The 27,045-nt window shown below is 38.7% G+C and overlaps 1 protein-coding gene across 2 annotated transcripts in view; it reads right to left on the bottom strand.

Moving 5' to 3' along the window:
- LOC136828031 (cholesterol transporter ABCA5-like) overlaps nucleotides 1-27,045 on the bottom strand; it is a 93,101-nt gene that overhangs the window by 5,686 nt on the left and 60,370 nt on the right. For both annotated transcript variants that reach the window (XM_067085695.1, XM_067085694.1), the window contains 12 exons: nucleotides 19,723-19,906; nucleotides 15,437-15,532; nucleotides 15,090-15,255; nucleotides 13,459-14,079; nucleotides 13,138-13,275; nucleotides 12,698-12,901; nucleotides 11,351-11,511; nucleotides 11,136-11,248; nucleotides 10,415-10,509; nucleotides 10,051-10,142; nucleotides 8,051-8,185; nucleotides 6,914-7,065 (listed from right to left, as the gene is read on the bottom strand). In XM_067085695.1, coding sequence (XP_066941796.1) covers nucleotides 6,914-7,065; nucleotides 8,051-8,185; nucleotides 10,051-10,142; nucleotides 10,415-10,509; nucleotides 11,136-11,248; nucleotides 11,351-11,511; nucleotides 12,698-12,901; nucleotides 13,138-13,275; nucleotides 13,459-14,079; nucleotides 15,090-15,255; nucleotides 15,437-15,532; nucleotides 19,723-19,906 — 2,157 coding nt within the window. The remainder of the gene's footprint in view (nucleotides 1-6,913; nucleotides 7,066-8,050; nucleotides 8,186-10,050; nucleotides 10,143-10,414; nucleotides 10,510-11,135; nucleotides 11,249-11,350; nucleotides 11,512-12,697; nucleotides 12,902-13,137; nucleotides 13,276-13,458; nucleotides 14,080-15,089; nucleotides 15,256-15,436; nucleotides 15,533-19,722; nucleotides 19,907-27,045) is intronic.

Below are 27,045 nucleotides of genomic sequence, written 5' to 3'. Positions count from 1 at the left end.
AGGTGACTTCGACCTTGGTTACCTGTATAGGAATGTCAAAACACACAAGGCTGGTAACCCCCTCCGCCCGATCATCAGCCAAACACCTGCCCCGACCTACGCCCTTGACAAACAACTAAACAATATCCTGACCCCCTACGTCCCAAACAGTTATAGCCTGAAGTCCTCTGTGGAATTCCTCGAAGTGATTCGAGACTCCCCAGGCGCAGGGACCATTGCCTCTCTGGACATAGAGAGTCTATTCACCAACATACCGGTGGATGAAACCATCTAAATTATCCTGAACAGGGTCTACAGAGACCCAACAATGACCCCACTGAACATCCCAAAAGGCTCCCTGAAGGCCCTGCTGGAAATCTGTATGAAGATGGCACCTTTCACTACACACAGAGGGCACATGTATAGACAGAAGGATGGCGTTGCGATTGGCTCTCCATTGGGCATCCTCTTTGCAAATTTTTACATGGGCACTGTAGAAGAACGTGTCTTCCAGAGAATCCAGTGGCTGGAGAAATATGCCCGATACATCGTGACGCTTCGTTCAAGCAGACAACGAGGGAGGTTGGAAGCCCTTCGTCAGAGCGTTCCAGGGAATGCAGTGCTGAACTACACTGTCGAAGTTCAGCACAGACGACTGGCTCCCCTTCCTCGACGTTATGGTCACAAAGACGGAACAGAATCCTGAAGACATCAGTCTACTAAAATCCACCAATTTGGAACTATGCTTGAACGAGATAGCGAGAGTGTCCTGCTAGGTTTAAAATCACGACAGTCAGGACCTTCATTAGAAGGGCCCCATCCCACTGCTCCACCCTGGCAGGACACTAACAGGAATCTGAATGTGCTGCACAAATGTTGGTGAACTACTTTTCACCAACAAACTCATCAACAAAGAAATTCAACTGGCTTGGAAAATGGTATAAATGGTGAGAGCACACAACCTGCCCCAAGATGACATCATGATATATTATAAGGCCCGGATGTATCCCCAGTACGTGAGGCCGAGTCTCCATGAAGAAAATCGCTGCTGAGAACGTCACGCCCGACCCGAAGACAATAAGAAAATAAACCTTGTAATTTATTATAAGAACCGGCCAGCACCCATTGATCTCATGATGAGGAAAACCCTCCCGCCAGCAAGAGAGACTAAAGCAGAAGAACGTGGTCTACCACTTTGCGTGTCCTGTCCGAGGATGCCCCGAGCGTTTATATTGAATGAACCTCATTGCCAAGAAGAAACCTACAATGAATATGATGCAGGAGGCATCGCTCCCTGCCACAAATTCGAGAAGGGTAATGCCAAACACCCACCAAATCCAACAACATACCGAAAATGACAACCCTGAGAATGGAGACGCCCTGATGAGCGAGATCACCCTTCGAGACAACCCCGACTACGACAGAAAGAGTAAATAATGACATCATTCATCCTCCAACCAATAGCAGCCAAACTACCAATGATGTCAGTCGGCATGACATCACGCAACGGCAGGCCAATGGGAATGCTGGAATGAATGATATTCCTAGGTTGCAAAGATCTGTCAGGATCGAGTTTCGCCGCAGAAATTTGGCTTGAAGTTCGCCGACTGCAACTATATGTCATAATATTCTAACTGTATAGAATATATAAGAAAGCAGAATCAGATTTTTGTACTTTTCCCCCATGAATGACAAAATAGGTGAGCTGTTAGCACGCACCTCAATGAAGAGAAGTCCGCAATAAGGAAAAATAGAAAAGTCTTCTACAAAATAAATGCAACTGAAGCAGCAATAATATTCAATAAAACCTGTTTAAAAGAGGGTCTGCTGCCAAATTATATTCTTATTATTATTCAGAAGATGGACCCTATTCATTTGGAACAACCCCACATGGGCCACTGACTTGAAATTCGAGCTTCCAAAGAATATGGTGTTCATTTAAAGAAAGTAGCAGAAGGTATTATGAAATACAGATAGACAAGATCAGTTATTAGAAAGGAAAAAATAAATTAACAAATTAATAAATACATACCAGTAGATAAAAATGTAAATTATTAAAATACAATGAGAATTGTTTTAGGTTACTAATGCATTGAATCTTTGCTTGAACTTTTGAGATTCCAATTGCACAACATCCTTAGGGAGACTGTTCCACAGTCCAACAGTGTGAGGAATAAAAAACCTCTGGAATAAAGAACTATTCCCTCCTAGATGATATTCTCTTCTTCCTGAGGCATTAGATGAATCTTTCAACCTTGGCTATAAGAGGATGTCTGCTCTATCAAAAGTCTTAAAACTTACAGTGGACTGGAAATGGATTCTTAAATAGAACTTAAAAGAGTAAGTCGACAGTTTGAGGGGTTTCTCCAAAAGACTAAGCCTACAAACTGGGACCTTTCATTGGTTTTAAAGTCTTGCTAAGCCTTTTAACAACCTTGGGATAAGGCTTCTCGTTTCAGTCTTGAAGAAGACACTATATTTTCTAGCTTTGCATCTTTGGTGTGAACTTCCTGAGGCATTAGATGAATCTTTCAACCTTGGCTACAAGAAGATATGTCTGCTCTATCAAAAGTCTTAATACTTACAGTGGACTGGAAATGGATTCTTAAATAGAACTTAAAAGAGTAGGTCAACAGATGAGGGGTTTCTCCAAAAGACTAAGCCTACAAACTGGGACCTTTCATTGGTTTTAAAGTCTTGCTAAGCCTTTTAACAAACCTTTGGATAAGGCTTCTTGTTTCAGTCTCGTAAAAAGACTGTCTATATTTGCTAGCTTTGCATCTTTGGTGTGAACTTCCTGCACTATCCAGTAAGATAACTAATACCAGGGCTTGTAATTTTATAGGTTTGTCTTGCCATTCCATCTCTTTCAATCTAAGTTAGTACCAAAGAGGACTTTCTACTTTGCCCAGTTAGAGCTATACTATGAAGTCCAGGGACAGGATGTCATATCTGTTCTTCTCTGTAGGGCACTCCAGGAAACAAGTGTCGAGGAGTTATTCTGAGGGTATACAGTATATAGCAGAGGAGGTTTGGGTATGTGTCCATTAGATCAGAGCACTCCATACTCCTTTACTTTTCTTTATGTTAACTCGGTTTTAATGCCAGGCACTTAGAGGTGCCATATAATCTGTACACATTTCTACCATAGGGGCCTATAATAACAGTAGAGCAGTTAGCACCTGCTTTAGTTAAGGGTTTGGACTGGGTAAACTTTTCATTATCTTCACAATAGTTCTCATTTTAATCCTCATTATGGTAGACTTGTAGGGTTACTAACCTCTATGGCTCACAATTGGCAAGTGCCTAATTTGTTCTAGAAGCCAACCAAAGACAGACTTAAAACTACAACCAACTTAATTTTACAATTAGTAACAGAGCTTCTTCCTTGTGAAAAAGAGCCTGTCTTGACACATGTTCAGTTGCTAAATTTCATCCCCAAGATCTTTCTATGGATCTTACATGTCACAATCAACCAGTTTTGGGATGTTCTGCTCCTTGATCAGTCTAACCTAAATTTTTATTCAAGCTACTGGTACAGAAATTATAAGTACTGTTTGTAATGAAATCAAATTTTTAATAAACCCAATTCGATTTTTCATGCAAATTTTTAATAAACCCAATTCGATTTTTCATGCAAACTCATTATTTATAAGACAAAGTTCCCACCTCCCAACTCTACCAATTTCTTCCTGCTAACTGTCTGAGCTACACAGAAAGAATTAAGCAGCTATCTGCTGGAAACCAGGGATCCATAGACACAAGTTCAAAGCTATAAACCATGTTTTCCCTGTTAAAGGACACAAGTGTCTGAACCATTCAATACTTAAATTGTGGGCTAATTATAAGTAATAGTTTGTTATAAAATTTGTTATAAAAATTAGATTTTTCCTTTACTAATGTTCATTAGTATTGTTATGTATTTGTGAACAACTATAATCAAAGTCTTGTTATATACACTCTAGTTGTGATTATACACACTAGTTGGTGAAAGTGTATCTTACACATTTGAAGTCAGTGCATTTTGTGTGGACTATTACAACCACATGGCTAGAATAAAAAGAGGTATCAGATTTCAATATGCTTGCAGGCACAGTCACAGTACACTGAGTGAACCTCCCATTAGCAAGTGGCTTTGGGATCTGGTCTCCAATCAATCCAGGGAACCTGTTTCGAACTGAGAATTACCCTACTATATTCTACCAGCCCTCTCCTATCATTGCTTAAACCTCAAGTACTCTTACCATAATAAGACTAAGTAATATAAGGATGTGTCCACACTATGGTAAATCATGTCATAAATATGTCACCAATTTATTGCACACACATCACAAAGTCTGAAAACAAGTCAACAGCTTATTGGCAGTCCTAATCAATGCTTCATTCAATTATCCAGCATGTCAAATGTTTATTCTCCACTTATTTTTGTTGATTTGTTTTCAACTTGTTTATGTGATAAGTTGTTGACAAGTTTATGACATTTTACCATAGGTTGGATGCACCCCAACTATAAAGTATGAAGCTTAAGACAGCAATAGTAAAATTAAAATTAAAATTACATTGCAGTAGAGTCCCGCTCCTTGTCTGAAGCCTGTTTCTTGTTTCCAACTCCACCATTCCACATATCCTATTATAGAAAATGCATAGAGAACTGTACAGTAAGAGGTGTTTACATGACATTTGCTCTTAAGTTAGTATCACCCAATTCCATGATGCTACAGTTGATTATTGGGCCTCAAGGAGTTAACCATGACTTGATAAATTGGCTTAAGTTGCTGCAAGCTAAAAAATGTTCCTTAGCTCCTCATTGATAATCGTTTTTCATGACCTCTAACCATAGGATGATCGCACTGAAATGAAACTGTATTTTGGATATCTTTGGCACTATCAGCCGCATTGTCTTTGTCTTCCAATGTACCATCGGGTTAACCATTTGTTCCACAATTTTATGTCCTGAGCACTCCTTCATCCATACTGAATCACTTCAATGGCTCCTTCTACTGACTGGCTAGTATAATTAAAATGTCTAGAAAAGTCCTATGCTTAAGAGGTTCTGTACTGCATCGACATTCCTCAGCAACTTTTCCACCTGCTTGCCAGCATTTCACCTATTAGCATTTTCCAGCGCTGACTTGAAGTTGTATCACTGTATAATTTCTTATGGGTTATCATCCAAAACCACTGTCACTTTAGCCAAAAATAGTGGTCTGCGTAGGCTACTGGCCCCATACATGATGCCTTAGTCCATGCACTGAGGGATGTTTTCGAGCAAGAAAATGTATCTTATTCTCCATTATCAGTCATTATTCTTTTTCATGATGTGATGCATAGTTACCAAAGTATACAACCGCCCTGAAATGTTTGGAATGTATTTTCAACACATCCTCCTAGTACTGATGGATTTCCAAGAAGGCATGGTTTCTCATGTGAGCTTTAATTATTGGTGTGGTTAACCATCCCTTATGCAAAGCATATTAATGTACTATATCTTTTATAGCCCTTGGTTTATTTGATGTATCAACAATGCATGGCTTGAGATACTGAAAACTGTAAGAATTGACCAAGTGCTGTGCTGAAATCTGCATCCTGTTTTGCTTCATCCCAAACATGCTGCCACTTTGAGATGAGGCCTGACTTTTCATATGCAAAAACTTCCAAAATAGGCCAGTCTCATGAAGATTATATATATTTAGGCTAATATGAGGCCTTCCTTTTTCAATCAATTCTTTTGTCCAATTACAGAAGGGCTTTGTTTCTTCTGTAATTGCAATTGCTGCTTTGCCAGCCACTATTTTATTGTCACAGTCATGACACCTTCAGAAACAATACAGCCAACCATTGCTGGCACTGAAATTTTTCACACTCACTTTCTCTGCAAAACTTTTGCAGCCACCTTAATCTTATGATCCCTGATTACTACCCCTGCACTATGCTGGATATAATAATTTGTGTTTTTTTCACTGTACATCATGCATCAGCTTAATACCATCCACAATATGTATACTTTCTAACATAAGCGAACAATTGCTCTTTCACCTTTTAATAACTCCTGCTTTGGCGAGAGCATTAAAATGCTCACATGTTGCAGTTAGAGTCCATTTATTTTCCTTTAATTTTATCAAATCAAGCTCCTGCTCAAGGCTTAAATGTATTCTTACTTTTCAACTAAGCTTAGTAATTGCCTCTTTTATTACATCTTGTTCACTAAAACATGTTTAAATGCAGTTGCAGAAACCACATGTTTTGAGAGTTACCGTAAATCACATGCAATAAGATGATCTTTCATGCAGGGGTAAACAAAGAGTGAGCACTCAATAAAGAATGTGGAAATGTAGGTGATTCATACAATGTCCAAAGCAGTGCCAAATCAGGATGCAGTAGGCCTAAGTCTGCTATAACCTAATGCTCCAGCATATTTTTACAATCACATTATGGTATTTTTGCCTTTTTTTCTGTCTGGCTCTTTCCGGTACTCAAATCTGATAAAATGATATCTATTAATGTGATATCTTACTGTATAGCACAAATACAGAAGTACCAAAAATAAAATACATAAAAAATACAACAGAAAAAATACAACAACAGAATGAAAGTTAAGGCAAAACATATTTGAACCAGTTAAAAACTGAAAAGACAAGGTACAGAAACACTGCAGCTAGAATATGCAACAGAAAAAGATCAATACAGGTGCAAATACAAAATATTGCAAAAGGGAATATGAATGTCAAGGTTTACACATTATCAAATAGAAATAGATGATATTAATGAAGTTGCTATGAGAACATGCTGACCTGGACTAAGGATCATGTGGTATAAGTTCTTATTTGATGCAGAATGGAAAGACTAAGGAAATGCCATTTTGTATTATTTTCTGCTTTAAGCAGAAAATAATACAAAATGGGAATTTAAAAAAAGCATAGGCAGTACTTCCTACCTTCCTCTAACATTGAGAAACATCCTGCTAAACTTGTGACATCATCTTGAGGAATCTTGAAGACAATGCGCTCTTCAAACTGTTCGTCAATAACTGCATTTGGGAAGGCTTCAATAACCATGTGGCTCATCTCATTTTTCCTACCTTCCCCTCTGAAAGATATATTAACTTTACTCAGGCAGAACTTACACTTTTGGAAATACATTCTAGGGCAGTAAATAAAAAGAAAAATACTCAAAATGTCTGATCCCTAAAAATTTTTTCTACTCAAAATTTTCTTGTTTATGGCTTTTGCTTAGTGCACAGTCTACATCATGCCTCAAAAAGCATACTGCTGGCAGTTCTTTGCTGAGACCCAGATGCAATGCTTTTCATCTTTTTTTTTTTATCCATTTCATGCATTCTCACTCCTGACTGCTCAGCTAAATTGATTGTCTCATCACAATTTTTACACTTCTTGTTGAAACATTTCCTTCAGGCCCCTTAACAAGTCTGGAAGTGTGACTCAGCAGTCTGGTTAAAACACTATATAATACCTGTATTTGATTTGTATATTTATAGAAAAAGCAGAGCTATTCACTTGTTTAACTTATTACTTTTTCAAAAACATTAATACAACTTTGCAAAGAGCTACTAAATACCTGTACTATACTTATACACTAAAAATTACATAACATACAGTACTGTCCATGTATGCCAACAGCTCTTCTAAGGGAAGGAGAAAGTATGAATACAATAACAGAAAATAAATACAGGCAGTCCCCAGTTTACGACGGGTCCGGCTTACGACGTTCCGAGGTTATGACGCTTTTCAAATATATTAATCAGAAATTATTTCCTGGTTTACGACACGTTCCAGGGTTACGAAGCTTACGATGCTGATCCAACAGAAGAAATATGGCTCCAAAACGGCAGAATAATAAAAATTTGGAGGTTTTTTTTTATGAAAAACTCTATAAAAATGCAGTTTATATCGTTTTCAATACACCCAAAGCATTAAAAGTAAGGTTTTCTTAAGATTTTTTATGATTTTCAATGATTTTTCGGTTTATGACGATTTTCGGTTTATGTGGTGTAAAAATGGAACCCATGTCATAAACCAGGGACTGCCTGTACATAAATAATTGATATACTTACCCATTCCCTTGTTCCACATTCTCAGAAGCACCATTAATTTCACTAACTCTTAAAGATGTATGAATATTCAATTTGAGCTCTAAACTGTAACCACCTCCATATTTGTTCTTCAAGTGTTGGATAGCACCAATGCATCTGTAAAAGGGACATTCTCATAATACATCACAACAATGTTATAACAGCATATTACCAATATTTACATAGTTATTCAGTTATTGCTCATGAGCAATCACACATTAATAAAAAATAATAAATCTGTTGATGAACTTAGATAAATATAATTACTGACATCACTATAAAAGTGGGATCATTATATAATATTAAAAATTACTAATAAATACTTTTTAAGTACAGTTAACCCTCAAATTTCAGAGGGTTTGGGTTAGCAGATTTCATTATTTGTCAAATTTTCATCACCAATTAAATGGAGTATTTTTGTGGAGCTTTGCAGCTATTTCCACAAACCTACAGATGACTTGCATCAACTAAAAATGTAAAGAAAACTGTAAAATGCAAAAGTTTTCAAAAGTTACAATTGACAAAAGAACTGTGGACTGGTGTGCTTTGTCTCAGCTCTCAGCCTCACTCATTCTCACAAACTGATCAGTAGTTTTCACAGTTCTTGTATCTTTAGTAAGATGCTATTGCAAAACTATGGATTCAATCATGAGGAAAAAGATTAAATGCTCCTGGAACTGTTAAAAGCGCTATGAAGAGGCCAAAAAAGGTGATGACCATACAAGAAAAGTGTTAGATTTTCTGTGCTTACAAACTTATACTTTGAGATTGCCTACCATTACAGCATCACAAGACTACTGCAAAGAACGTAAATAAAAAAGGAAAAGCCAATTTGTGCGGCTCTTGTTGCAGCCACACTGGCAAGTGCGAAAAAAGTGTCATTTGCAAAATCACAAAACCCCTCTCTTGTGGAAGCAGGCATCCCAACACCACCTTACACAAGTTCACAAGGTCAGAAGAAGGAACTAGCTCAGCAGACTTCAAAACCAGCAAAAGCTGGTTTGAGAATTTCAGGAAAAGGTTTGGAATGTAAAATTTAAAGACATGAGAAGCAACTTCTGCCAAAGAATTTCTGGACAACATCAAGAAACTTACAGAGGAGCAAGAATATTTACTCTTCTACAAAATAGAATGCCACAGAGGATGTTTATAACTAAAAGCAAAACCAAGCACCAGGTATTCAGGCAGGAAAGAATTTGACGCTAATGTTTTGTGCTTACATGGTTAGGTTTATGATCAGGGTGGCTCTAATTTATTTACCTCCCCATCCCCAAGCCTTGAAGAGAAATGACATATGGTTATCCTAAATTATCATTTTGACACTCATTACCAATAAACAACTATTTTTCATAGTTTTATTAAATAATTAATAACATCTTAAACCAAATGGTATCCTGTGCTCTACTTACTCCACCAGTAGTGTGAAGTGCTTAAATCTGCACATCGATATAACAGATGACAGACACAACTACACTCTTCTTTCTCTAAGTCCATGTATTTAATTTGGTAAATAATCAACTACATATGTATTTTAAACATTAGAAAGGCTTATGGGTAATAATAGTGTACAGGCAGTCCCCGGTTAACGGCGGGCTCGGTTAACAGCGATCTGGTTTTATGGGGCTTGTCTAGCGATGAAAATCGGCAATTTTCGGCGCCGAAAATCGCCGATTTCCACTTATCAGCACTGATACATACCTAACAGAGGTGCCAATAACCGAAAATCAGTGCTTTTTGGCGCTGATAACCCCCGAAAATCGCGGTTAGTGGCAATTTTTGGTTATCATCACACCCTCAGAAAAAGAACATCGCCGATAACCGCGGACTGCCTGTACAGTAAATGTGTGGATTTAAGGTATGGGGATCAAGGGTTATTTGTGGATCTTCAATTTTTACAGGAACATGGCAAGCTTAACAAAATTCAGAATTTGAGGATTATGGTATATTATTTTGTGAATATAATATAATGGTTTTCCCTTTACCTGAGACCACCACGCACAAGGATGCCAATTCTTGAACACAAAGCATCTGCCTCCTCCATGGAATGGGTCGTTAAAATTGCACTTCTCTGGCCCTTTTGAAGAATAAAAAGTTCTACTTGAGAGCAGTTTTCCCCCAATACTTTACTGAGTTAATAAGAAAAATTATCTTCACCTATTATAACGAAAAAATACATGTCATCTACTGCCTTCTAAGTAACAAACCCCTATTTCATAAGCTATGTTTGTTATACCATTTATATTGATGTTCCCCTTAATCTATAATAATATTCATTAATTCAGAATAATGAAGCACGCTAAAACTTGAATAATCGTGAGGAGCCTTAAAAACCAAGTCTACTCTTACCCTAAAAGAAGCAAGAATGGAGTTCCACAAGAAGCGTTTGGACTGTGGATCCATTCCAGTTGATGGCTCATCCAAAAGCACCACCTGTGGTTTACCTGATTTGAGACAAAAAAGAAAGAACATTTGGATATGTAACAGACTTACTGAAACTAAATTCGTCCCTAGTTTGACGAACTGGCGTACACCGGCTTTTCCCCGTTTTGAGAAAATAGGCTTCAAAGATTTTTATAGTATTCAGAGTTTCTAAGCAGCTCATCTTTCGAGGAAATTTGGTTGGAAAATGTGACAACGCAGACTGCTGAAATTTTGATATGTTATAGAGTATCAAAACCAGAGACACTGGGTGGAAAACTCAAAAACTTAAAAAAAAAAATAGGATACACCAGTTCGTCAAAAAGGGGATGAATTGTACTTTCAGTGTACATTATTTCCTTCTTCCTTGATCTGAGAACTTTCAGATGTTTCATCAAAACCCTCTTTTGAGGGTCAACACACCAGGCTATAGGCTCTCTTAAAGCATGAACTCAAAGCATCAAATTAATGGTGTGTTTCTCAGTACTAGGCTGCACTGAGATTTTGGAACTGGAACTAATTTTAGTTTTTGAAAAATAATTAGTGCAAATTATAAACAGACCTGGAAAATTGTTTCTGTAGTAAAAAAAATTGTCAGCTTTGTTGCAATATCTTAAAATGATGAAACTGAACCAAACAGAGGACTTACCAATCATGCTTAAAATGTAACTGAGCTTGCGTTTTGTTCCTCCTGAACAATTTTTACTTTTCTTCTTTTTGTGTTCCATTATCTCCAGACCTTTCAAGTACAGTTCAGTTAACCTGCAAAACATTTTTTACCTTGAATTAGCAAATAAATTTTTTCAAAGAATCGTCAATAACCTTACGATAACATAAAAGAATCTGAAAAGACAATATACTTACGGCTTTACTTGGTCCTCTTTCACTCCTCGAACAGATGCAAAACATGCTATATGTTCTGCAACTGTTATATTTCTCCACAGTGAATCATGTTGGGGGCAGTATCCAAGATCATTAAACACTTCAGACAGACTGGAAGTAACATCTGTCCCACAGATTCGTACCTAACAGAATGAGATGATTAAAAAAGGTAAATAATTATAATTAGGTGATTGTCACAAGGTCAACTGACATGTGAATTTTAATCCCATAAAGGGGTGTATTTATTAATGCCAATTATAATACTGTATTTCATTTCATATGTTTGATTCAGCACAGTTGTAATATATAGATAGGTGACTGAGTAGGTGTAAATTATTTCTGTTATTTAAATAGTCTATTTATTTAGTTTTAATATTACAAACTAACCGATTTTATTACTTATATTACATGCTGCTATGAGATGTGATCAATTTATTAACCATTTCTGCATTCTTGCTAGCAACCTTTATATTAAACAATGGTTCAAAAAAATGTGGACTGAATACTCAACTTTACTCTGATCAAAATAAGTGGCAAGTCTGCCAAACAACACAATTCAAAATATTTTATGTGAACGCCTAGTTTCAAATCAACAATGAATGTGAAGTTTGGGAGCAAACCAATTTTGTCAGAATCTTCAATATTTCAGTTTATCCACTCACTGAATTTTTTATTTGCAAAAAATTACATATCTAATAGAGTATATCTATCAAAAACAAACTCTTCGGGGCAGCCTTGTGACAGCTGAGAATGTTAAATGATGTAATCTGGTTAAACTACATACATGTACTTATAATATATAAAGGATAGGAATAGGACAAAGGAATGGATAATTAGTAAGAGGCAGAAAGCAATGTTGCTGGCTTCAAAACAACTGAAATTAATATCCAATACTGCATACAGTGCCGAGTGTGACATACTTTAAGCAATATTTTGATATACAGATCACCAACACAAAATGTCAAGGAATGTCATGAGATGAATAAAGAACAATACACACACAGGTGACAAGAGAACACCACAATTGAAAAGATATACTGAAAGATACATAAAGAATCAATGATACACAAGCAGAGACCATAGCTTTATAGCTTTACACTGAGTAAAGATAGTGTGTGACAGATATCAGGAGTCTAATACCATCTGAAGGAAATCTCTCATCCTTCTGGTTAGCAAGATCTTTTTACAAAATATTTTTTTCAGATACTATGTAAAAGCCATGATTAACCTTAGTAAGAACACTAACTTTGTCCTAGGTTTCTGTTTAACTGATATGGCATTTGAGCTCAGCCATTCACTATACAGAATTTACAATTAACTTAAACTCACCTGGCCTTTGGAGGGACTTTCTTGTGCTGTCATTATGCTTAGGGTTGTAGTTTTTCCTGCACCATTAGGGCCAAGCAAGCCAAAGACCTGTCCTGACTTAACTTCTAAAGAAACACTCTTCAGTGCAACAAAACTGGTTTCTTCTCCATTTGAACGTTTGCAAGGATGATTCTGTTTTCCTTTTGTATAGACTTTACCCAAATCCTATGGAAGAAAAGGCTTTTGTAAAATAATAATAAAAGTCTTCCTGAGTAACTTGAACTACATTTTTCAAGGAAAGCACCAAAAACAAATTCCACTGACTACATCTTGTTCACAATGTAATTTGCTACTTTAATGTTCTGTATAAAAAGTTATTCTTATAATTTCATAAGGATAATGTTTTTTTAATCAAGAGTACAGTATAAACAATCTGAAAACATAACACAAATATATCGCACATAGATAAGCACAGGAGGAACTTCTCCATTTTTAAGTAGGGCTTCGGACACCAATGATCGTTCGGAACACACGTCATCATCTTCACCAGCGGGTGCATCAATACCCAACTCCTTATCTGGAACTTTCCTCGGTGACCCCTGGAAATGCCATTAAAGTGACCTGAGTTAACAACTGAGTTTCATGATTTACGGATATCATACTACATTGAATTACTTTCCACAACTCAGACCACAGTGGGATCCATTATATCACAGGAAAGATTTCATAGAGAAAGTTTTCTTTTGCATGTAAACAAGGAGAAAATAAAAGAAGTAACTAACCTTCATCCAAAAGGCTTCCTTCCAATTTCCTCCCAGCTTGACAGCATCTGCTAACCTCAACAGGAAGTAATACACAGGAATATCAACCAAGACCATAATAAACATGATGATGATTTCTGGGCTTAAGTAGGCACTAGCTTTAGGAACAGAGCAGGTAGGATTTGCTGAACAAAGCAAATAAACCCTGTTTATATAATACAAAATGCCAAAAGGTATATAATGTGGTATTAAGATTGTCAATGCAACATGTGTGTAAAAAGCTGGATTTTCATTTTCTGAAAATCCACCAAGTTTCATGTCGACAACAGACACAGCAGTATAACCAATAAAACCTATTGTTGTGGCCATGCTGGGGTAGAACTGTCGGGCTGTTTCACTTTTGTCAAAAATGTAGCAAAAGACAGCAGAATACAAAAGAGCACAGGGCATGTATAGTAAGTATAGCACAGCAATTGCAGCAAATGCAGCTGGAACTGTCAGCGAAGAAAGATTAAATGCAGCTACGATTATAAGGAGCCCAATGTAGTTTATGGCATACATCACAATCATCACACACAACACCGAGAGAAAATACAGGTGGAAACCAACACCATTTAATCGTAGCAGATCACGGATCTTTGTCTGAAAAAATATAAAACTTAAAACAGTTTCTATTTAATAACCACAAATCCCTCATTTTACTTTTGTGTAAATAAACAAAGAGGTTTTTATTGATTATAAATTAATTATAAAGTACAAAATGCATACAACCTTGCACAAGATGTTATTTCTTCTTACTGGGTTCTTTCCTTTCAGATTTTAGATTAAAACTTCACAAAAAATATATGAATTTCTATAAAACTTTCAAGGTTTTCTTTAACACAATAGCTCTTGTAGAAAATTAAAGAAAAGCACAGTTTATAAGAAGCCTGATGGTCTATATAATAACATGCAATATATATCATCAAAATAAATACTTTATGTCAGCTAATACCAATGCTTTCACTCTCTTCTGGCCCTTCCACTTGTAGCCTTAACTCGCATCAGGTCTACATCTTCACCTATTCCATTTTACAATATTTTCCTGCCTGTTCTACAGAACTTTGTCCTGTTACTTTCACATCTCACACTTCTCAAGATGTGTAATGCAGTAGTGTATTATGCAATGTCAGTATGCTTTTGAAGGTACATATGTTGAATTTGTTGTACTGACAGTGTGTTAAATTAACTGCCTTCTCCCAGAATTATTTTCCCAAACATAAAGGTTCTTAATCAGTAGCTTGTCTGCTCCCTCAGGAAGTACCCAGATGGTAATAGTGGTTTGACAGTACAGGCAAGCCAGTGAACTGCCCGTACCCATAACTGAGCAAAATCATTACCCAGTGGTGTGGCCAACATCACATACATACCCAATGGGTTTGCCATGTGGCAGGACAGCCCACCAACATTGCCAAATACTGTAATGTGAACGTAATGTCACAGAATAATTAATGGTTTCCCCAATCCTAAATCTGATGTTGTAATGCTCTACCTCTTCTACAATGTTATCAATTTTTATTTCTAAAATTTCTTATTGTTACAACTAATGAATATACTATCCGTTACACATCACATTATAGCAAAGATGGAAAACATGTACAGTATTAACAAACCTCTCGGTCCTGGACCAACTCAATGCCAAGCCCAGCTGGCATCATAGTAAAAGTGAAGCCAATCATCATGGGTGCAAAGAAAGAAGCCACATCAAACGAGGCTGAAGTTTCAAATATTGGCAGCAGTTGAGAAGACACACTGATGGATTTGTTGACTCCTGCAGAACTGGCATAAAAAATGTATTTTTAAACCTACACAAGTCATATGAATAGCTAATCTTTGTCAAATTCGGGCCCCACAATTATAATAATTGGCACAAAGTTCTCATAAATCTTTATAATAATATAATCCATGTTAAATATTTCAAACTAAAAATCAAAGGCAGCAAATGAACAAATTTACTCACTTCAAAATAGAGTTGCTAAGAAGATTCAGTAGAATTGGAATGGAATGTACATACGTGTCATTAAATCCTATAGTCAAGCTTACAGAAGTTTTCAATCTGAAAATGACAGAGAAATTTACATTATGTCATAAAAAATAGTTTACTTAAAACAGAACACCACATTCATACTCAACAACTAAAATGACCCTGACAGGGTATACGTATAGCCTACTGCTGTCCTGTGTTAAATATTCTTTGCAACAATCCTCAAGTTAAATTTGGTTTTATGAAATTTAAGACTCAAGACAAGCACTGGGCACTTTTAGTCATTTAGCGCTTAAGGCAATGTAAAGGAGTTGGAGTGGCTGGACAGCAAAATGGAGAGATCCAGAAAATAAGAGATGAAGTACAAGGATCTAATGGTGAAATTAGGAAAAAAATGCACATATGCTCTAGGAGGTACTAGTTAGAGGAACTGGACAGCAAAACTGAAGAAAGGAAGTGGGAATGGAAGTAAAGCATTGGTAAAAAGTGGGTGTAGCTAGGGGTTGAAGGGATGATGCAAACACCCTGCAATAATGCCTACAATGCACCAAGTGAGGTGCAATAATGAGGTATCCATAAAGCAGGATGGTACAAGATCTTCCTAACTCACAGGTTTTGCTTGTCTAGCCACCAAGCTAGGTCTGCTTGGACCCTGACAGAGGGAAGACTAAAAGGTTGTCCAGCTGATCTGCAGAACAGCAATGTTGGTTCAATTACATTTACAATGATCCTGGTCTGAACTAGTTTTCCAAGTAGTTTAGGTGGCCTAACAACCTTTGCCACAAATCTACAGGCAAGGATGAGATTTTTAAAAACTCCCTTTAAGAGAACATGAAGCTTTCATATTCTCTTGATTGTGGGTCATGCCTGTCACCTATTTATCCAGCTCCATTCCAGGCATGCCCATGAACTAAGGTCATATGACTGAATTCCTTGTCTGCCAAAACCTACAGGGTCTACAAAGATCACTGAACCAGTCTTTAAACACTAAACTTTACTAAATGCTAGTTTGAGAAAAGAGGGTATTCCCCACCAGGTTCTAAATCCCAAAAACATGTAGCTAACCCACAATTCTGCCTTAAAGTCAAGGAGCACAAGTTGGCAGAATACAAAGTTGCACATTCCCTGGCAAAGCAACCACTAGCAGGTGTGGCATGTCCGAGCTCACTAGAGGAGTCAGCTACTTGCCTGACTGCTGAAACATACCTGGCATTTAGCAATATATTATGTTCCTTTAGCAATCTCAGCAACTTTACTGGAGGAGGTACGTCAGTTTGGAGGGACTGCTCTATAGAATCCCTACTACAAGATGGGCAACCAAGTGTCAGACATACGGCTTGGAATGGAAGAGGTGACAAAATGCTCCCCTAAATTCCAACCAATTGGTATGGGGCTCATCCTTCCCCTCAGCCTGTAAACTAGACTTAATGCCATCCAACTATTGAGTGCCTCTAAGTACTCCTGAGGAATCTACAGCCAACAACGGGGGATGTGAAAATGGGACAGCAAAGGTGAAGTACACAGAGAGTGCTATCGACTGAGGCTTGTTAGGATCCCCTAAAACAAGGTTACTAAAAAACTTGAAGGAACTTGAGGATGGATCATTGTTCTTTGACTACAAATCACATAGGTAACCACCTAAAATTGTGAGATGGCATAAAAGGATAGGCCATAATTAGCACAAGAGTCTTGGAGACAAGAGCCACTCACTAAGTTAGACACCATATGACAAAGGTTGACCTAGTCTTGTGGAATATTGAAAACCATGACTTCCCATTACATCATAAAAAAGAAGTCCAGTCCAACTACCCGAGGCTAGCTGGAGGACTTACATAGAGCTCAACATTAGAAATCCTCAAGACAAGCAGCCTGGGCTAGGTTCCTCAGCAAACTGACCACTTCTAGTGAAACTAAACAGAGTGATGCAAGTACAGGTAAATACCTACAAACACAGCCCCTATACTGAGAAGTCCTTGCCCTATCTTGGGTACCAAAGGCAAAATGTAGGACAGATTAATTCTTTATATATATAAGTCTTGATATAGAGAATAAAACACTTCTGGTAGATAAGTATGTTTGGCAGCTGTAGAGTGCATACTCCAATAACCCAATGATCCAAATCGCACCATGAAGTAAAAGGAGTTATCTACTATCTTTATCATAGAATTATTCTCTTAAATCATTCATCATGCAATTCATTCCTCATAGCATCCAGGCTTGCAATGAAGACCAACAGAACAGAGATCTAAATATCTGGCTGTTAACCCCACTGATTTTTATATCTAATATGTGTAGCTGAATCTGCACTGAGTGATCCAGTCAATCTTCCATGAAGAAGTGTGTGATTATAGGTATGGAAATGAGAGAGCATGCTTCATAAAATTTGTTATAACCTCCTTTCTTATCTAGCAATGTAAAATACTTTTTTTTTTTACAGAGACCTCTTAAGGCATATGATCAAATGATGGTATCAAATATGCCCAAATCTACCCATCAAAATATTTTTTCACCTGTGTAGTTTAAAAGATCAGAAGGGACATCTTCCTGCTTATCTTTCTAGGTGCTGTGCAGGATGAAGTCCATCAGCTGCAGAGGATGGTTGGTAAACATGTCTCATATGTTTACTTTTGCAAGTTAGTAGCGTAAAATATATTTTCATTTTTGTCAATATTGTAATCATTATGAGTGAAACAAATAAAAATAAAAAGCAATTTTCCAGTGATATATGAAAAGTTTCCATCAGTGATATATAAAAAGTTTCATCGTGGAAGTTTGCAAAGAAAAAATTCTATGGAAATTAACATAATACAGTAAGTGCTACCAAATCTCTGCTAAACTAATTCATCATTTTTTTATTTAATTATATCTAGTATTAACTGCAAGGGAATATGCAGTAATCAGTCATTCTGAGAAAGACATTTATGTCTTATGGCTTCACTTGTGTTTTTATTACAATAAACATGTTTGTAGTGTGAAGAACCCCGCAAAAGTGATGAGAAAGAAAGCGAATTCAGTAAAACAAGACCATACAAGGTCAGCAGGAAGACACACACTTACAACTTACATATTTTCTGTTTATTTATTACATCCAAATCTAAGCTTTAAGCATAATACTAATGTATTGTTAAAATAAAAAAAATGCTTCGATTGTAAAAAAATGTCAGATCATACAAAAACTTGGGTAGGGAAACTTTCCATTTCGATAAGTATTCAACTGTATACAGTGAGTGAACATCTGCTAGATGGGTAGACAACAGAAGATACCATACATATTTTTCAATTAAATTTTCAAATGGAAAAAATTATGATAAACCATTTTCAGTCTTCCACCCAATTACTGACTGCATATGTAGGAGATGGTTAGTTTATGATCACATACAAGATTTAAACATTCATGTTTCATACATACAATCCTTGTCTTTTACTGAAAGTGCCTTCCTCACAACCCCAGTGACTGGAAACAACTTTTTAGCTTCAACTCGTCAAGGCTTAAAATAAGGCTTGTTGACATTAGTGGTGCAACACTATAACTAACTAAAAGAATACCTTGTTCTTCTTCACCTTTCAAGAACAATACCATCTCTCAGTTAGTGTGTTGAGTAGTATGCAATAGTATGTGCAAAAAAAGCAAGGTTTGGACTTAGGAAATTAATGTAACATTTTTGGGACTATTCACAGTACCTAATAAATTAAGAGAACAAAATTTTACTTAAAATTTAGTCTTGCTACTAACATTTTATTTTTGTAAATCTTTATAAACAGAAATATTTTAAATATGAATAATGAGAACACATCCCGATCATGCTGGGTCTTATGAAGGGTGAAGTGAAAGTGTCTCTACAGTCTAGTGACATTAAGGGACATAATTTTGCCAAAGGGGGAAAACAAAATGCAAACTGACAGATCAATCTAATCACAAATATGAAAAAGTGTTAAAATTTTTCTTTAACTACTTCAGTAGATGATAAAAGGAAATTAAGTGTGATCAATAATTCTCTTATCCTTGAAAGTTAAATTAATACCCTTATTCACACCCCAAATCTCATCTTTACTTTTGACATCAGCATACAGTGAGCAGGATAGGTAACTTTTCTGTAACATTCTTCTAGACTTAGTCTCTAAAATTCTTCCTCTTGACAAACAGAATTTTATAAGGCACTGTATAATAAAGCACTATTAATTCATAACCATAAAACAGTATATCAAATGAAGCTTAACCATTTGAGTCAAAGGCATAAGCTACCTCAATTCCTTATACTTACTCATCCCATGAAAAGTTGTTGATGTTCCAAGAAGTCCAAGAAGGTCTGTCATCAAATATAACCCCATATGTCCCATTATAAGATCTGACATTTATGTTTGCATTGCTCAGTGTTAACTCTACAGAATTCAGCTCATGACCAGTATTGTTGTGCATCAGTCCACCACTATTATCACCATACAAGCCTAAGGAAAGAAAAAAGTTTGAGGGCACTTAGACTAAGCACTAATTGGAATCATAATCTGTGGCTTCTTTGGTGTATGTTCTGAAATTTGCAAATGATTCCCAATCCTTACTTTCCAACATTCTTTTGACTGGCAATATAATATACAGCTTAGAGTCTAGAGAGCAACATTATAAATATGAAATTAAAATAACCTGTACCAAACTACTGTAGGACATCTACTGTATGATTTGGTAGAGAACTGTGACATAGATATGTGAATGTAAAACTGTTTCTCTCTGTTTGGCTAAAGTAAAATATGCAAATGTTCCCTAAATACAAAACTATTTTAAAGTACTTATAATGACTATTATAAAGTCACTATTTATAGCAAACATAAATTCACCAAACAAGCCTATAGGATGTAAGCTTGCCTCTGAAGTTTCCACAATATGCCCATGTCTTCATTGAAGATCAGCCTCAAGTCCATTATTGCTCATCATAGTAAAAGAATAAACTATAAAAGAATGCAGAGAGGAAGGCTCCCCAGCGCTGCTATATAAGTATGACCTAATGTTAATAACTGAATCTGGTTAAGAGGTCTTAGATATGTTTAAAGAGTAAGCACAATGTACCTAGTGACCTCTGTATTTCTAGGATTGTTATACTCTAGGAAATATATGATTGTCAGGTACAAAATGCATACTAGCCATCTGTCAGCATGACGTCATTAAAGGACTCTATGAAAAAAAAAAAGTGTAACAAGGCTTATTTCACACAAGACATGAGGCAAAATGATGTTTTGGAAATGGATTATGAATTCAGAGAGAGGGAGTCTTCAACAATAAAGAAGGAATGATTTACTATTTTGGAGTTGCAACAACTGCTTCCCAAATTCTTGTAGGACACCAAAAACTTTAGGATACAATTATTTGCTCTGCAACACTCATTAATTATAATTAGCATATTTACTGTGAAATGGAAATACTGTAGTCACACAGAAGAGGTGAGAGAAACTGCCTACTGCACATTCAAAGCTCACAGCTTGCCACTATCAACCAGAGCCTCTTATTCTTCTGTGTGGCCCCAACAATGTTAAACATATGCTATGGCTTCCAGGTTTTACATAGTTCTTTCACAGTTATCACGCTGTTTTGTCCATTTCTGTGTCCTTTTTCACATTCTCATAATATATATACTAAGGATAAACTGAAAATAGGAAATTTAAGCACCAGAAACCTGAATCAGACAGGAAAGATAGAACAGTACAAAAATTACTTCAAGAGATATGGACAGGACATCTTAGTTGTTTGTGAATCTTGGTGCAAAGGAATGGGAAAAGAGCTTGGAAGGGGGTAATGTGTATCTTTATTTAAGAAGAGCAGATGGAACTGGTAGAAGAGTAAGTAAATTATTAATGCCAAATGCAGCAAAGGCACTGACTGATATGAAAGTAGTGACCAGTAGATTACTGCTGCATAAATTTAAATAAAAAATGCACAATACAAGTATTAAAGGCTGCTGTACACCAACAAATAAACTCTACAGATAAATGATGAATTTTATGTAAAGCTACAGAATCTGATATAAATGAAATGCCAAGATGATATGAGAACTCTTTTTGGTTATATGAATGCGACAAAAGAACATCCTTACATATTCTTGGACATCTCCAGATGACAGTCGTAGAATTCAGACGTCAGCAATGACCAACAACTTGTCATTACCTTACTAAAGCTGAAATTAAAGGCACCAAACAACAAGTAAAAATGCACTGAAGTTTCTTCGGCACAATCAAGTTTTCTGTACAGTATATAATGCTATAGGAAACTCTCAGCCATGGCCTTTGAAACTTTCAGCCACAGCCTGGTGGTGGCCTGTGTTGTTGGCACCTATAGTAGTGCCTCATGCACAATAATTGCTAACTTAACCTTAAATAATATAAAAACTACTGAGGCTAGAGGGCTGCAATTTGGTATGTGTGACGATTGGAGGGTGGATGATCAACATCAATTTTCAGCCCTCTAGCCTTAGTAGTTTTTAAGATCTGAAGGCGGACAGACAGACAAAAAGCCATCTCAACAGTTTTCTTTTACAGAAAACCCAAGAAAAGCTAACAAAGTCTCTAGTTTTAATACAGTATAATCTAGTTCCATATGTAGAGGAGATAATAAAGGGATTTTGACAAAGGAAAAATCTATTTCTGAGGAAGGACCTGTGTCACCCAGTGAAATGTCCCTTGAGCACACATTTCTAGGTATAAATATTGCTAAATATACCAGAGAAAGAAAGTCAACGGGAATGCTGAGGTTACTACCCTCAGAGCGATCACCTATTATGTAACAGGTGTCGGTATAGAGTAGGGTGAGTGAATTTGTCCACTACCACAGGACCTAACTCTGTAGAATGTCCTGATGTCATAACCCCCGGTACGAGAAGAGCCGTTCCAACGGCAACTCACCCGGCCTGTACCTGACGACCTGAGCGCCACCTACCCTCATTCCAGGTTAGCACCCACACAACTAGCTTGGTATGCCTACTAGGGGGGGAAATTGAATAACCTGGGAGGGTCACCGGGTGACACAGGTCCTCCCTCAGAAATAGATTTTTCCTTTGTCAAAATCCCTTTTCTGAGCTTCGGACCTGTGTCAGCCGGTGAAATTGTATCAGAGAATCATACCAAGCAAGGTGAAAGATTATAAGTGACAAATAAAAGGTAGAGATAAATAAAGGCACCATTACTTAAGCCTAATTTAATTATCTCAGCAGCAGAGAAATATAAGTTAAACATTAAACTTATGACTAAGAATCTTTGTGGACAAAACAAGGTTCTGAACAGATAGTATCAAAACTTAAAGTAACCATACAACATAGACAATTAACAGTACTTAAACTTAAGACTAACACAAAGAAAATTTACAAATCCACTTAAACCTAAACGCATAAAACAGGTACAATTATATATACATAAACTAGGGCCAGGATGTGAAGCATCGTGGCCCAGGAGAAGATGGCAGGGAAAGCAAATGAGGCAGGCAGGCGGGAGGGGAATGGGGAAAGACTAACTAGGAGGGAGGGATAATACTCCCTGCAGCCACTGTAGGGAACTTCAGAGCTTCCAGTGATTTAAGATAGTGGCGTTTAAACACTGATGGAGATTTCCAACCCGTATACTTTTTAGGTCATCAAAATTCATATTGTAGAAATAGTTTGTGGAGGTTGCCACTGCCCGGATATCATGTACCTTCGGTACTGAATCTGGGTTAGCTTGTTTAATGAAATATAAAATCTGTTGTCTGATAGCTTTTAAGGAAAGTGTCCCACCTTTTCCCTGATAAAAAGAGGACCAGACAAAACCTGAGAAGTTCTCCTTAAGTAAGCCCTCAGTTTAGTGACTGGGCACAAGGATGGATCCTGTGGAAGAGGAACAACCTTCCAAGGAGACCACCTATCCTGAGGGTCTTCATTCTTTGCTAGGAAACTTTGGTCTGGGGAAAGAAGAACTTCTCCTGACGGGAGAAATCTACATGATTAACACCTCTAGAGAGAGCGGACAGTTCCGATATCCTAGCACCTGAAGCTAAGCTAATTAGGAACAACGTCTTCCTTAACAGACTCAAATATGAACAGTTATCATTATCAGTTTCTGATGCTAGTTTCAAAACATCGTTAAGAAACCAAGAAACTGTGTGAGGATGGGTTGCTGGTCTCAGACGAGCACATGCCTTTGGGATTGATGAAAAGTATGAGTCTGTTAGGTCAATGTTGAAGCCATGCAAAAACACTTTCTTCAAGGCTGACTTAGCTGTGGTAATTGTAGCTGCAGCTAGACCTTTTTCAAACAATGACCTAAAGAAAGAGATTGCCAAATTCGCGGTCATAACCTGAGCTTCAGAATGTTTAAGGAAAGATGCCAGTTTTTTAACTGCTGAATTGTACTGCCTGAGAGTAGATTCTCTTTTATCTGATTCCAAGAACAGAGTGTTAACTGGGTCTATATCCGCCCCTCTCTGAGCAGTGAATTTCATAAAGTCCACAAAGCCAGGGCATTCAGAATTCTTGAGGAAGCTGACACAGTCCGCGTTTGTACTACTTGTGTCAGTTTGGGTCTGGGTAACAGATGACACTTGAATTTCAGCTCCAGCAGAAGAGGGTACCAGCTGCTCTTCGGCCAATTGGGAGCTACCAGAGCCACCTGCCCCTTGAAAGACCTGAGTTTGTGCAGCACTTTCAGCAGCAGGTTTACCAGAGGGAACAGGTAGATCCTCTGCCACTTGTTCCAGTCTAATGTCATTGCATCTGTGGCATGAGCTTGAGGGTCCAGGTTGGGGGCCACATAACAAGGAAGTTTGTGGTTGTTCTCCGTGGCAAACAAGTCTACCTGGAGACCTGGAACCTGAAGGCAAATCCAATCGAACGAGGCTCTGTCCAGAGACCACTCCGACTCCAGCGGAGTTGACCTGGACAGAGAGTCCGCAATGACATTCCGGACCCCTGCAAGATGAGTGGCTGATAGGTGCCACTTGTGCTTTTCCACCAGAGAGAAGATGGCTATCAACACTTGATTGATATGACTCGACTTGGAGCCTCCCCTGTTTATACAGTGTACCACCACTGCACTGTCCAAAACCAGCCTGATATGGATCTGTTTGGAAGGGCGAAGCCTTTTCAGTCAGAAACACTGCCATTGCTTCCAGGATGTTGATATGGAACTGGCGGAACATTGTGGACCATGTTCCTTGTACTTTTTTGTCTTGAGAATATCCTCCCCAGCCGCTTAATGAAGCGTCTGTGTGAATTACTAGTGATGGAGGAGGAAATTGAAGGGGCACCGATTTTGACAGACCCTTGACTGTTGACCACGGCCGAGTCTTTTCTCAAAACTGGAGGACCAGAGACACCTTGTCCCTGAGTTTGATATTGGCTCGTCTCTCCGCCACACTCTGTTTATGTCTTTCAGTTTTGCCTTCAGCAGCAGATCTGTGACAGATGCGAACTGAAGAGAACCCAGGATCCTCTCTTGAGTCCTGCGAGAAGCTTTCCTGCACTTGAGGAACTGCCTGGTACCCTTGGCTATCTCTCTCCTTTTGGCTGGCGGAAGAGACAGTCTGTGTGAGTCTAGGTCCCACTGGATACCTAGCCACTGAAACCGAGCCTCCGGAGTTAGACGGGATTTCTCCCTGTTTATCTGAAAGCCTAGGGGCTCCAGAAACTCGATCACTATGGCTGTAGCTCTCCGGCATTCCCAGATTATCCAGTCGTCTAGGTATGCGGCTAGCATGATCCCCCGGGACCGTAACTGCTGTACTACTGTCTCTGCCAGCTTGGTGAATATTCGGGGCGCTATGTTGAGCCCGAATGGCATGACTGAATGCATAAGCTTGCCTTCCCAGCCTGAATCCTAGGTAAGGAGAGAAGTTTCTCGCAATCGGGACGTGATAGTATGCGTCTGAAAGATCTATAGACGTGGTGACGGCTCCACGAGGAAGTAGAGTCCGTACCTGAGAGATTGTAAGCATGCAAAATTTGTCGCATTGTATGTAAAGGTTGAGACGAGACAGATCCAAGATTACTCTTTGTTGAACGGAGCCTTTTTTGGGGATGCTGAACAGTCTGCCTTGGAATTTCAGGTGCCTCACTTTCTTTATGGCCCGTTTTGGAGTAGTTCCTTCATGGAAGTCCCGCAGGGCTTGTGAAGGGGTTGATGGAACCTGACCCGAGGTGGTGGGTCCTTGACCCAACTCCAGCCCAGTCCCTTGGAGACTATACTGTGGGCCCACGGGCTGAAGGTCCACTGATTCGAAACAGGTAAAGCTTCCCGCCTACCTGAATCTTCTCATTGGGAAGGGAAGGTTTACTTCCTCTACCCTGGCCGCCTCTTCCCGGGAGAGGGACCATAATGCAGCCTTGCCTCTGAAGGCAGCCCTTGCTCTGCTTCCCCTTGCATTTTTATTGAAGCCACGAAAGGAACCATGGCTTTCATAGGATGGATTATGCGCGGAGACGTCACAAAGGTGGGGAGGCAGGAATGCTGTGCCGGCTGCACCAGCACAAACTGTTGGGGTTGGGCCTTTGAGGTGGAAGGCTGACCAACCGGTGAGACTGGTACAGCCTGAACTACGGTTGGGGTTTGTGGCCTCCTAAACTTCTTATACCTTTTCCCCGACCTGCCACGGGAACTGGAGGACTCTGAGATTTTACGTTTGGCGGGAATACCCCACCAGGAGCGGAGGCTCTGGTTGGCCCTGGTTGCTTCCACCAGGACATTGTTCACCTCGTCCTCGGGGAATAAATTAGCCCCCCAAATCGAGCTTTTCATCAGTTTATAAGGCTCGTGCCTAATAGTGGCGTCCGCAAAAATATGTTTGTGACAGTTCGTCCTTGCCACTGTAAAGTCAAACAGGTCTGCTTGGAATCCCGCCAGCAGAGATTTAGTTAAGACCTGGAAAAAGGGTTCGTCTGCATACAGCACAGGTGTCGCCTCTGCCATGCACAAGGAGTTCATTGCACGGCTCAGCCGACACCTAGCGTCGAACTCCGGCTTCAGGAGGGCCTCCGGAATTTTGGGAAGCTGCTCACTGAAGAGAGTGGACACACAGTCTGGGTCCAGCTTGCCCGCCGTAAAGGTGGACGGAACTTCGTTCCAGACTTCGGAGTCACCGGGGAGGACCAAAGAGGTGGGATCGGTCTCCCGGAGCTGCGGCATCGACTTACCCTCCATGCATGCCTGAACAGTTGCCTGAGCCACTTTCGACATGCAAGGAGTTGCTATCCTATCCCCCAAAGAAAACATCGTAAAATTTCCTTTGAAGGGGGTCAGCTTTGTGTTTTCTGCTTCCCACTCCGCAAGGGTGCGAAGCAGAGCCGATTGAGCCTGATCCCTAGGAAAGATGACTGTCTCCTTAGGGACCTTATCTGTTCTCACCCAAGCTTCCTCTGTCAATCTAGCGAAGCCTGGGTAGGGGGGAAGCAGACCTGGAGGAAAGAACTCCAACTCCTGAAGTCTGCGCGTCCCTAGGCCCTCAATGGTTAAAGTATCCTCATGCTGGGGAGCATGAAGAGCCAAGCGCCAAGGGTTCCCCTTATCGAAAGGAGGAAGGGCGGAGGCGTCCGGAATGGTGAAGGACGGAGCTGACCTACCGGAGCTCACGAGCCCGGAGA

This window comes from Macrobrachium rosenbergii, chromosome 42 (genome assembly GCF_040412425.1).
Source record: "Macrobrachium rosenbergii isolate ZJJX-2024 chromosome 42, ASM4041242v1, whole genome shotgun sequence".
Classification (NCBI taxonomy): domain Eukaryota; kingdom Metazoa; phylum Arthropoda; class Malacostraca; order Decapoda; family Palaemonidae; genus Macrobrachium; species Macrobrachium rosenbergii.
The sequence above is the reverse complement of the archived record's forward strand: the minus strand, read 5'-3'. Positions and strand labels throughout refer to the sequence as shown.